Source organism: Bos taurus, chromosome 20, assembly GCF_002263795.3.
Source record: "Bos taurus isolate L1 Dominette 01449 registration number 42190680 breed Hereford chromosome 20, ARS-UCD2.0, whole genome shotgun sequence".
NCBI classification, from domain to species: Eukaryota; Metazoa; Chordata; class Mammalia; order Artiodactyla; family Bovidae; genus Bos; species Bos taurus.
In genome coordinates this window covers 33,383,249-33,396,451 of record NC_037347.1, presented here as the reverse complement: position 1 = coordinate 33,396,451, position 13,203 = coordinate 33,383,249, and the positions used below count along the sequence as shown (strand labels likewise).

The following is a 13,203-nucleotide window of genomic DNA, read 5'->3' as shown; positions in this document are numbered from 1 at the left end:
TATAAGAACAAAATAATTTCAAGCAAGCAAGCTTGACTGATTTTAATCAAACAATATGAATGTAATAGCTGGTATAAACCTTTGATTATATTATGGGGTATAAATAGGAAATATTTTTTTTTTTCCCCGGTCAGGGTGCTCTGGATTGAATTGTGTCTGCAGTAAAAGACAAGTTGAAGTCCAAACACCTAGCACTTGCAAACAGAACCTTATTTAGAAATAGGGTCTTCACAGATGTAATACAGTTAAGGTGAGGCCATTGCTAAGTCACTTCAGTCGTGTCCGACTTTGTGCGACCCCATAGATGGCAGCCCACCAGGCTCCCCGTCCCTGGGATTCTCCAGGCAAGAACGCTGGAGTGGGTTGCCATTTCCTTCTCCAATGCAGGAAAGTGAAAAGTGAAAGTGAAGTCACTCAGTCATGTCCGACTCTTAGCGACCCCATGGACTGCAGCCTACCAGGCTCCTCCATCCATGACATTTTCCAGGCAAGAGTACTGGAGTGGGGTGCCATTGCCTTCTCCAGGTGAGATCATTAGAGGGGCCTAATCCAACAAGATTGCTGTCCTCCTAAGGTAATGCACATTTAGGCAGACAGATACGCACAGAAGGAAGGCAGTGAAGAGGGCCATGAGATGATGGAAGCAAAGACTAGAGTGATGCATCTACAAACCAAGGAATGGGCAGCATTTCTGGCAAATGCCAAAAGCCAGAGGAAGCAGGGAAAAGTTCTCTACCATAAGCTTCAGAAAGAACATGGTCCGGTGGACAGACTGATTTTGGATTTCTAGCCCCCTCGGTCTGTGAGACAATGTATTTTCATTGTTCTAAGATGCCCAGTTTGCAGTGCTTTGCTATGGTAGCTCCAACAAACTAGCAATAGTCATAGTTTTCCTCTATGCTCTGCCAAACCCCATTCTTCTCTTGCCTCAATTAAGTCTGAGACAGGTCACATAGATTTCTGGTCAGTTACTATTTTTAAAAGTCAGTCCAGTTTACATTTCTAATCTCAGATCCAATTTATATCTCATCTCCTTCCCTGCCTCCAGTATCAGCCAGGCCTGTTGGTCAGAGGACTCGGAGTAGGGAAGGGATGAGAACGGTTCTTGCAAATTTCCCACCCCTCTTAGAAGTGATGGGCAGAGGCATGTCTCATTCTAGGACACCCTTGTCCCCTGCATCTGTTGGATCTGGTTCTCTGCTGTTGGAAGGAAGTGGACTCGGAAAGATGGCAGAAGCTTCTTGATACAACAGTCAGTGATGGGGCATGCCCTCTGGACTTGTTCTTACTAAATCTGACTCTATGATATTGGTGGCCCCTGTGTTTCCTTGGGGTGGTATTTTGCTTTACTCTTACCCATGCTGTCTCCCAGAACTTTCTGTGAGAGAGGCAGCTATGCTTCCTTTTGGTGTTCCCAATAGGTTCATGTCCAAGACACAGGGTGGCCTCAGAGTTCCTGCCTTTCTTCTTCTCTGTGCTCCTTCCTATGGATCCATGTAACTCACCTAAGTCCTTCATTCCTTGTCTATGCCTTGGGATTGAGGTGGAGAAAGGGCTGCACCTATCTTTTTTCCCAGTCATGCCACACCACTCCCTTGTCACTATGGAAACAATTCAGACCATTTTGTCAACACCCTGCCTCCCACATGCCCTGGGCAGTAAGAGGTCTTGGGCTCATGTAAGAGAGAATTGCTCTGGTGTGGATCCATACCTTCCAGAAACTCCTCCAGCAACCTGCTCACCAGCAGTAGTTCTAAGATTCCACAGCCTCCAGCCAGTGAGGGTGGCATCACATATCCTGGATATGGGTACCATGACAAGTGATTCTCTCAAGGCTTTGGTTGCCTGGCCTCAGGGGATACTTAGAGCATCTCCCTCCCCCTCACCAAGGGGAAGAAAAGGACTTTGGAGAGGTAATAGGATCTTCACTATGAGCACTGCCTCCCTGCACCTGCAGAGCCCCATAGCCCCCCCGCCCCCCGTCACCCCCAGTCCTGCTGAACAGCCTGGAAAGGTATGGTGCTGGTGTGAGAGCTGGTAGAGCAGAGCCAAGTCAGTCCTGAGCAAAGTTTCCGGACTCAGTTGTTGGTGTCTCTCCTTTGAATGTGGGACTATTTAATGCCTAAACTTTGCCTTCATTCTGGCACCTTGGTTTTGCTGAGGGCACAAAACTTACAAGAGTAGCCTGTGCCACTTTGGTAGTGAGAAGGGCGTGAGGCTGCATGATGGGAAAAGATGGGTCACTGACTCCTGGACAAAGATCAATTCCAGGAAAATGGGTTTTCTGTTTCTAGGCTTTTCCCTTCCTCATACTTATCCTTTGATATTGCAAGATGTTTTAGAGGTATTTTTTTTTTTTTGCTGTGCTGCTCAGCATGTGAGATCTTAGTTACCTGACCAGGGATTGAACCTGTGCCCTCTGCAGTGGGGATGCAGAGTCTAGTCACTGGACCACCAGGGAACTCTGTAAGATGTTTTAGATTTTGGCTGAGATCTTAATGAGATGGAGGAGGAGTGACGTTTAATGTGTAAGCCTAATAAGAGTGCTGCTGGATGGCTGTGACTCATAGCCCCTTCCATTAGGTGAGCATCCCAGTGAGATTTAGAGGAAGGGAATCTGCTTCCACTCACCTGCTTGGAGACTGACTGGCTCAAGTTGGGATCAATTACTTTAGTAATTGGATTAGCTGCTTGATGGCTCCACTTCTAGACTGAAAGTTCTCAAAATGTGATCATCATCAGCAGTCCCACCTGCTGTTGGTAGGAATACAGATTCTCAGGCCCCACCCCAGACCTATTGAACCAGGAACTGGGGGTGGGTTGTAGGCATCTGTATTAAAAAGTGCTCCAAGTGACTCCAACGCACCCTCATGCTGGAGAACCACTGCTCCAAAGACGTTTCTCTTCTCCAATTCAAAATGACACCCTAGCCTCTCTATGAAACAGGTGTTTACTTGGTAGGGCCTAGTATGATAGATATGACTTACCTTAAGAATTATTCTTTTGAAATTTTCTGATGATTTTTCCATCAATCACACACTTTTAGCTTAAAAGCTTTCTGTTGCACTTTAGCTGAAGCAAAAAGAGTCTCCTAAGAAGGAGGAAACTTTAGGAATTTAAGTACTTTAAGCAAGGCAATTTCCACTTGGATTCAGTTGTCCTTCCTATGATGCTTATTAACTATGGAATATTTCCTCACATAAGATGAGGTTTAAGAATGGGACTCACTTTTCCCTGTATTGTCTTCTCCATAAGAATCATCACCATCAAACATACTATATATTTTGTATGCTTCTATTATGTTCTGTATGTCTTCCTCCACAAGAACGTGAGCGTCATGAAGACCAGGGCTTTTGTCTGTTTTATTCAGTGCTGGTTCCCCAGAGCCCTAAATAGTGCTAGGTTTGTTACAGACATTCCCAATTATTTATTGAATGAGTGCATGAAAGTTGGTTTTCAAGAATGTGTTGGACAAGTTGTTTAGATTTCTATGTTTATTGATTCATTGAAGAAAATTATGATTTTTATTCTGATTTCTACAGTATGCTTAATACAGCAGGCATCATAAGGTCGTCAGAAGTCCAATCATTTTAGTGTGACATGAACTGAAGAATTTACTAGATTGATGTGGAAGTTATTACCTAGAGATATGCTATAGAGCTGCATGGATGGGAACTGGACGAGGGAGAAGACACGAGAGAGGCAGGAAGAATTATTGTGTGAAACTAACACCTGAGGATTTTTGTCGGTAACTCCTGAATGTGCCAGTCTGATGTTTATTCAACAGTGTCCTTTTGTAGGGGTTATTTGGGGGGGGGGGGGGGCAGTAACTCTGTTTTATGGGTAATCGTGTTAGTGTTAACACCTCCCAGAATGCAGTATTTCCATTTCCCTTTTGGCACATTTTACAGCTCCTACTTCACATATGTTCATTGTTTTCCCATTCGCTGATGATCCTATTTGGACGCAGAAGAGTTGGTCTCCGCCCTTGGTGCACTGGGAGGGTAACAGGCAGACACACTTGGAGGTGGTGGCTGCAAGGAGAGAGACAGTGTGACTCTCTATAGAGCTTTAGGATTTGATTTTACCTGACTCCTCCCCCGTGCAGCAAGCACTTTGGTGGCAGTGAGTGAGAATGCGGGCACAAAGGCACTGACTCAAAAGACCCAACTGTGGTTGAATGGAGTCATCTGGATGTAAGCGAGGTGAGGCTGCTGGTAAGTCAGTAAGATGTAGGAGCTGGGCTACCTCTGACACCTCCCTCTCCCTCACTAGCCACATCCAATCAGCTGCTCAGTTCAGTTCAGTCGTTCAGTCGTGTCCGACTCTTTGCAACCCCATGAATCACAGCACGCCAGGCCTCCCTGTCCATCACCAACTCCCGGAGTTCACTCAGACTCACGTCCATCGAGTCAGTGATGCCATCCAGCCATCTCATCCTCTGTCGTCCCCTTCTCCTCCTGCCCTCAATCTTTCCCAGCATCAGGGTCTTTTCCAGTGAGTCAACTCTTCGCATGAGGTGGCCAAAGTATTGGAGTTTCAGCTTCAACATCAGTCTTTCCAATGAACACCCAGGACTGATCTCCTTTAGGATGGACTGGTTGGATTTCCTTGCAGTCCAAGGGACTCTCAAGAGTCTTCTCCAACACCACAGTTCAAAAGACTCAATTCTTCAGCGCTCAGATTTCTTCACCATCCAACTCTCACATCCATACATGGCCACTGGAAAAACCATAGCCTTGACTAGACGGACCTTTGTTGGCTAAGTAATGTCTCTGCTTTTTAAAATATGCTGTCTAGGTTGGTCATAATTTTTCTTCTAAGGAGTAAGCGTCTTTTAATTTCATGGCTGCAATCACCATCTGCAGTGAGTTTGGAGCCCCCAAAATAAAGTCTGACACTATTTTCACTGTTTCCCCATCTATTTGCCATGAAGTGATGGGACCAGATGCCATGATCTTCGTTTTATGAATGTTGAGCTTTACGCCAACTTTTTCACTCTCCTCTTTCACTTTCGTCAAGAAGCTCTTTAGTTCTTCACTTTCTGCCCTTAGGGTGGTGTCATCTGCATATCTGAGGTTATTTATATTTCTCCTGGCAATCTTGATTCCAGCTTGTGGTTCATCCAGCCCAGCGTTTCTCATGATGTACTCTGCATATAAGTTAAATAAGCAGGGTGACAATATACAGCCTTGACGTACTCCTTTCCCGATTTGGAACCAGTCTGTTGTTCCATGTCCAGTTCTAACTGTTGCTTCCTGACCTGCATACAGGTTTCTCAAGAGGCAGGTCAGGTGGTCTGGTATTCCCCTCTCTTTCAGAATTTTCCACAGTTGATTGTGATCCACACAGTCAAAGGCTTTGGCATAGTCAATAAAGCAGAAATAGATGTTTTTCTGGAACTCTCTTGCTTTTTCCATGATCCAGTGGATGTTGGTAATTTGATCTCTGGTTCCTCTGTCTTTTCTAACCAGCTTGAACATCAGGAAGTTCATAGTTCACATATTGCTGAAGCCTGGCTTGGAGAATTTTGAGCATTACTTTACTAGCGTGTGAGATGAGTGCAATTGTGCGGTAGTTTGAGCATTCTTTGGCATTCTTTGGGATTGGAATGAAAACTGACCTTTTCCAGTCTTGTGGCCACTGCTGAGTTTTCCAAATTTGCTGGCATATTTTCTACCTCCTGTCAATCCATTTCCACAAAGTCTTCAAACTGTCCTTCGTGTTCTTTTCTCATTGGCGCCACCTCGGAATACTTATATCACTTATTGAGCATGCATGATGAAACCACAGAATATACCAAGTGCTTTGCATGCATTATTTCATTTAAGCCTCACAATGAACATATGAACTACAAGGTATCGTACTAACCCTACAGACGAAGTCAGCTCAGAGAGGCTGAGTGATTTGCCCAATGTCCCACGATTTAGTAAGTGGTAGAGGCAGGTTTTAAATCATAAATGACTTATAGGGCTGCCTTCTTATAATTCTGCACTGCATTTTTTTATTTCTTCCTAGAATATTCCTAGGTTATGACTGGGAATCTGGATTTTAATAAGCAGTGAAATTGGGTGATACTTTTCTCAGGCTTGGTTTCAAAACCACCCCATCACTTCATAATTCATATAAATCTTGTATTCATGAAAGAGTTTTAAAATGACCATTTGGGGTAAAGTTACCAAAGCCAAGTATATTAAATCATTTTAGAGTAAAGGGATATAGGCTCATTTAATCAAAGTTCAAGGTCTTCCACCATTTGGCCTCAATATCCCTTTGCAGCAGATATTCTCTGCTTTCTTCATCCCAGATAGGGTGACTCGCGCTCTGTTTCCCAATAAGGACCCCAAGGGTGGTCCAGTTTTTGTCCATTGCCCATCCTATTCCCTTCTTTTGCCAGACTGGTATGCTCTTTCCAATATTCCCGCACATGTCCAATGCCTATAAGCCTTGCCTCCTCCATGAAGCATTGTATAGCCACATATCCCCCACCAAGGTTTTCTATAACTAAATTTTAATGGTGTAAATTTCTCAGTACTACATTTGACATTTTTATAATTTTTTGTTAATTAGCTTCCCTGGTGGCTTGGATGGTAAAGAATCTGCCTGCCATGCGGGAGATTGGGGTTCAATCCCTAGATTGGATAGATTCCCCTGGAGAAAGCTAGCTTTTCATATGTCTTTCTCCCAAGACTGTGTGAGAAAGCAGTAACCACGACTCATCCTTATGTTTGTCCCAACCAGCTCTTAACAAGGTGCTCAATTAATTCTGCTTCATCAATTGGTTTCAATTCTGAATTTGGGGTGCAGATATAAGTATTCAAAAAGAAAAGTATTCGATGGATTTGGGATAATTTATGTTGCCAAAATGTCTGAGTCAGACTGAGAAACAGTCTGTAGCTTCTTTTGGGCAAATATCAACTCTTTCTCATGTATCTCAACTGATGGGAGAAAACAGCAAAAGGAAATGGGGAGATTTTGTAAGCACATAAACTTCCCGTCCATGGTAGGAAGCATTTCTTGAAAAGACATGAATTTCCCTTTTACCTTCTTTGTCAACCAGCTAGAGAAGATTTTAGTTGGGGACAGTCTTGTTTGTTATTGGAAACTCTAGGATTTGACAAAGAACAGGAGACAGCTCTACCTCTAGAGAGGATGTCAGGTCCCCAGGCTTGTGGAAAGGCCATGGTCACCACTCCTGCAGTACGGTTATAACCTAAGTGCTCTTAGCAAGATGATTTTCAGGTTACCAGCATGAAGAGGCCCTTCCTGCCACCTCCAACAGTCGGTTTTCATGCTTCCATCCTAACGAAACCCTTCCAGGTGATAAGATATTTATCTCTCTTATAGCTCTTATCACATACTGTCTTGCATTAAATGTATTCATGTAATTATTGTGAAATTTTGGGGCTTCCCTGGTGGCTTAGTGGTAAAGAATCTACATGCTAAGTGAGTTTGATCCCTGGGTTGGGAAGATCCCCTGGAGAAGGAAATGGCAACCCACTCCAGTACTCTTGCCTGGGAAATCCCACGGACAGAGGAGCCTGGTGGGCTACAGTCCATGGGGTCACAAAAAGTTGGACACGACTTGATGACTAAACAACAACACTGTGGAATGTTATTCCAACTGTGAACAATTTGAGGATATAAACATCCTTTATCACTATACCCCTCACCTTACTTTGAACAATGACTTTAGCATAGGGGATACTAAAAGGATGTTTATTGAATACATTTTCCCCTCTTGGTAGATATTTTTGAAATTTAGACAAAACATTTAATGCCACAAAATTAGACTCCTTGGGAAGGCTCTTGTGTTCCAACTTTTGAAAAGTGAATTTCATGTTACTTTGAAGTTCCACTTTAAACTTTTTCTCATTTCATTTTAGATAGAGAAGGAAAAGGGTAGCAGACTATACAGTGTAATCAAGAACACAATTTAATCAAGATGACATTGAATTCAACTCAAAATTAATAATACCCTAGCCTGTCATGGGTAGATTGAGTATGAAATACGTTTTTTGTTTCCTCTTTTCATAAATGCTGTGGTCATACTTTTGTTCTGGAGTGCCACATGAACAGATATCTCTGTGACACTGACTTTTGCTCACCAGCTAAAGAAGGCTGGCACAGGCAGATCATATCTTTAGGGGGGAAAATGCTTCAGTTTTTGGACTGTGTGTAGGATCAAAGGATATTTTAAATGACTTAACTCTCTTATTAAGTAAGGTTTATGCTTTATTTTTACTACCCCAAGACATTCTGCTAACTTGACCAATATTTGTTAAGTATTCAAACTTTATATTTCTGTGAAATGAAAATAATTCCTGCCATATCAATAAACAAGAAATGTCACAGCCATTGGGCTTTCCTGGTGGCTCAGCAGGTAAAGAATCTGCTTGCAATGCAGGAGACCTGAGTTTGATCCCTGGGTTGGGAAGTTCCCCTGAAGGGGAACATGGCAACCCACTTCAGTATTCTTGTCTGGAGAATCCCCATGAACAGAGGAGCCTGGTAGGTTACAGTCCATGGGGTCGCAAAGAGTCAGACATGACTGAATGACTTAATCACAGTCATAGCCATCAGCGATTTCTGGCTTCCAAATGTGAAGGAGGCCTCCCAAAACTGAGACCTAGCAGATGCTGCCACCACCTGCAGTGATTGCTGAGGAGCTGGGGAAATGCAAGAAGCAGCCATCTGCCACTCCTTAAGGTGAACAAGGAAGGAAACAGGATCGGCTCTAGATAGCTGAGGTGCATATGAAAGGAATGAGTTCAGAGAGCAGAGAGGCTTGCATCTTCCCATACAAAGAATGCTAAATTCCTTAACTTGGTATCTGATCTTTGATGTTCAGAGGGCCTGCTCCCTTTGTTGCAAACTTGTATAGAGCCTGACTCCCCCTCCCACATCCTTGGAGCAGTTTTCTCAGAGCTACTGAGATCCTGTCTCCTGGGCTCAGGCTCAAGGTCCTAGATGTTCCCACCAAACAAATTAACTCTCTACTTTCAGATTGTGACTACAGTTTTAGTTGACTGCTCTTTTTTAAAGACAAGCTTAGGATCCTGGTGGCTGTGGGATTTAGATATACGTAAGGGTCACAAAGAGTTGGACCTAACCTAGGGGCTAAGCATGCATACACTAAGCAAAGAGCTAATAATAAAGATATATTTTGACTAAATCATAAGTCATGATTGTTACTCAGCCAAATTTGGAAAGAGTAATTTGTAGGAAAAGAAAAAGGGGGGGAAAAAAAGAAACTCTTTGAAACAGAGGAGTTGCATGAAGACCTTTCTCCATGATAAACAAGGAAAATAGATGTTAACACTAAACACATCCCCGAATACCTGTGCTACCTACTGTGGTACAGACAGGCACCATTTGTCCTTCCTGCTGTCCAAGTCCCTTTTATTTTTTGTATGTATTTTTGCAATAATGTTCTTACATTATAATTTTTAGAGAAAAAGTTTATGTTTTAAATCCAAATTTTAAATAAATACATAGTTGTATAGTACTTTCAGCTCTTGTCTACCACAAATTATTGTCTCTGAGAGAGATGTCAGTTAGGTAATGGTGTTGGTCAGGCAACAAAAAAATGAATAGTAATGCTTACCTACATGATGATTGAACAATGATTAGAGTCAAACAATGTAAGTATTTACGCCTGGTTTTCCATCTCCTACGTGAAATTGGAATGCTCAAACTAATTGCACTCATCTCACACGCTAGTAAAGTAATGCTCAAAATTCTCCAAGCCAGGCTTCAGCAATATGTGAACTTCCAGATGTTCAAGCTGGTTTTAGAAAAGGCAGAGGAACCAGAGATCAAATTGCCAACATCCGCTGGATCATCAAAAAAGCAAGAGACTTCCAGAAAAACATCTATTTCTGCTTTATTGACTATGCCAAAGCCTTTGACTGTGTGGATCACAATAAACTGTGGAAAATTCTGAAAGAGAGGGGAATACCAGACCACCTGACCTGCCTCTTGAGAAACCTGTATGCAGGTCAGGAAGCAACAGTTCGAACTGGACATGGAACAACAGACTGGTTCCAAATAGGAAAAGGAGTACATCAAGGCTATATATTGTCACCCTCTTATTTAACTTATATGCAGAGTACATCATGAGAAACGCTGGGCTGGATGAACCACAAGTTGGAATCAAGATTGCCGGGAGAAATATCAATAACCTCAGATATGCAGATAACACCACCCTTACGGCAGAAAGTGAAGAACTAAAGAGCCTCTTAATGAAGGTGAAAGAGGAGAGTGAAAAAGTTGGCGTAAAGCTCAACATTCATAAAACGAAGATCATGGCATCTGGTCCCATCATTTCATGACAAATAGATGGGGAAACAGTGGAAACAGTGGCTGACTTTATTGTGGGGGGCTCCAAACTCACTGCAGATGGTGATTGCAGCCATGAAATTAAAAGACTCTTACTCCTTGGAAGGAAAGTTATGACCAACCTAGATAGCATATTAAAAAGCAGAGACATTACTTAGCCAACAAAGGTCCGTCTAGTCAAGGCTATGGTTTTTCCAGTAGTCATGTACGGATGTGAGAGTTGGACTGTGAAGAAAGCTGAGCGCCAAAGAGTTGATGCTTTTGAACTGTGGTGTTGGAGAAGACTCTTGAGAGTCCCTTGGACTGCAGGGAGATCCTACCAGTCCATCCTAAAGGAAATCGGTCCTGGGTGTTCATTGGAGGGACTGATGTTGGGGCTGAAGCTCCAATATTTTGGCCACCTAATACGAAGAGCTGACTTATTTGAACAGACCCTGATTTGGGGAAAGATTGAAGGCAGGAGGAAAAGGGGATGGAGGATGAGGTGGTTGGATGGCATCACCGACTCAATGGACACGAGTTTGGGTAAACTCCGGGAGTTAATGATGGACAGGGAGGCCTGGCATGCTGTGGTCCATAGGGTTGTAAAGATTCGGACATGACTAATCGACGGAACTGAACTGATGTGAAATTGCTTTATTCGGGGCACAAGGTGAGAAGCCCCAGAGAGTGACCTGCTGAGTAGCCACCATCAGATGGCCTGTTGGCTGTGCCAATCATGGTGACCTTCTGTCATGGATTCCATCCTGCCACCTGTCAAGGGAGCTGGACCTTGATAATCAGCTTTAAGTGGATTGAGAAAAGCCTGGATTTGGTTTATAACGCCTCTCCCTTTTTCCAGGACTGACTCAAAGAACTGGGTTGAAAAGTGAAAGAGAAGTCAAGGGTAATAATAAGGTTTTTATCTTTGTTTTTGCAAAACTAAAGTGGCTTCAGCAAAAGGTAGATGTTAACAATTCAGTAAGTTCCCGTTGCTTACTTTATGCCTCGATTTCAGATGATTTTTTGAAGATGAGCCAGAGGGAAATCTAGCTGCCTATTTGAGTTCTGTTAGGTCCTAATCTTCAACCCATATTTATGTATTATATGAAATTCAGTCGAACTATTTCAGGTTCCAAGTTCACCTTAGTGCAAATGCACTGCTGTGAAGTTTCTGCTTGTAAGCAATTCACAAATGAAATGCCAATAGGCAATACACTTACAGAAAATAGAAATGTAATACTACTTTTTAAGTATCAAATAGGCAGAGATATAAACGGGTAATAGCTCCAAGGTTTGGTGAGGGTGTGGAAGGCAGTCTTTATCACACCCTGTAAATATGAATATAATATGATAAAGACGTTTCTAGAAAGCAAGTTGATACATAGCATCAACAATGACTTTCTATTTTAAAATAGTATTTATCTAGAAACATTCCATTTAAGTGTAATCTAAGGATAGAATCTTGGAGTATAAATTTACCTGTGATAGATTTGTCTATCACAGCCCTGTTTCTAACAGCAAAATCTGGGGGAAAATCTAAATATCAAATTAAAGATTGATTAAGTAAAATCACAAAATGCCCATATGAGCTTTTGCAGACATTGAAAATTATGTGGCAGAATAATATATAATGATATGGAAATAGTTTCATGATACATCAAAGTGAAAAAAACAGCAATATATAAAATAAGATGCAGTATATGATCCTATTTTTTTCAAACATGTAACGTAAACAATGCCATCCCTGAGGTGTGTGAGGCTCCAGGGAATTTTTAAATGGGGTGTTTCTTTTATATAAATGACTGAAGTCATTCTAAATTAGTGTCAACTCCTTACTAGCATTCCGATCTCAAGCAGTTTTGAGAAAGACTACCCTGCTGGCCAGTGGCTCACCAGGCTGCTCTCTGGGAATGAGGGTCTAGCTCTGAGCCGGGAAGGACTCTGTAGATAGAGTCCTAGAGCTTCTTGGGACATCACACCTAATGAGGAGAGAAGCAGTAGAGGGTAGAAGAATGTCCCACAAGGGGGAACAGGGCTTGGGCTCACAAGGGATCTCATGTGGGTTCAAGGCATCCTGCCTGTGAACCCTACCAGCATGGGCTGATCCCAGCCACTACAAAGGGACTTCAAAACACTTGAGGCAGATGCTTCTGGTAATTGGTACTGGTGAGGAACCCAGTCCAGGCTCAAGGCACTCTACCTATGCTGGCCCAAGCTGGTTCCATCTGCCAGAGAAAACTTAGACAATTTGATAAAGGCCCTCCAAAGGTGGGGAAGAGGGGTACTGAAGCATGAGATCAGGATGGGTGTTCTTACTTGGGGACGACGGGTGGGTCTGATTATGTATGTACAGAAAAAGACTGGAAAGATTTACACCAAAGTTGTTAAAGTAGTTATTTCTAATTGTGGATAGGTTGGGTTCTAATTTTCCCTTCTATTTAACTCATTTCCTAACACTTTTTTATAATGAAAAAAGAATTAGTTTTGATTAAGGAAAGGTTATTTATAAGAAACAGTGTATAAATACAAATAAGATGTACTAGCTGAGGTGATGGAGAAGGCAATGGCGACCCACTCCAGTACTCTTGCCTGGAAAATCTCATGGGCAGAGGAGCCTGGTGGGCTGCAGTCCATGGGGTCGCTAAGGAGTCGGACACGACTGAGTGACTTCACTTTCACTTTTCACTTTCATGCATTGGAGAAGGAAATGGCAACCCACTCCAGTATTCTTGCCTGGAAAATCCCAGGGACGGCAGAGCCTGGTGGGCTGCCGTCTATGGGGTCGCACAGAGTCGGACAGGACTGAAGCGACTTAGTAGCAGCAGCTGAGATGAAGGTTAAGTGATAGCTTTTCTAGTATGAATTACCACTGGAGCTTAC

General features: G+C 42.8%; 1 protein-coding gene across 3 annotated transcripts in view; it reads right to left on the bottom strand.

Moving 5' to 3' along the window:
* Positions 1 to 3,476: 3,476 nt before the first annotated feature.
* C6 (complement C6) overlaps positions 3,477 to 13,203 on the bottom strand; it is an 85,495-nt gene continuing 75,768 nt past the window's right edge. For 2 of the 3 annotated variants that reach the window (XM_010816782.4, XM_010816783.3), the window contains one exon: positions 3,477 to 4,034. In XM_010816782.4, the coding sequence (XP_010815084.2) occupies positions 3,859 to 4,034 (176 nt within the window). In that variant the 3' untranslated portion in view covers positions 3,477 to 3,858. 3 annotated transcript variants of the gene reach the window in all.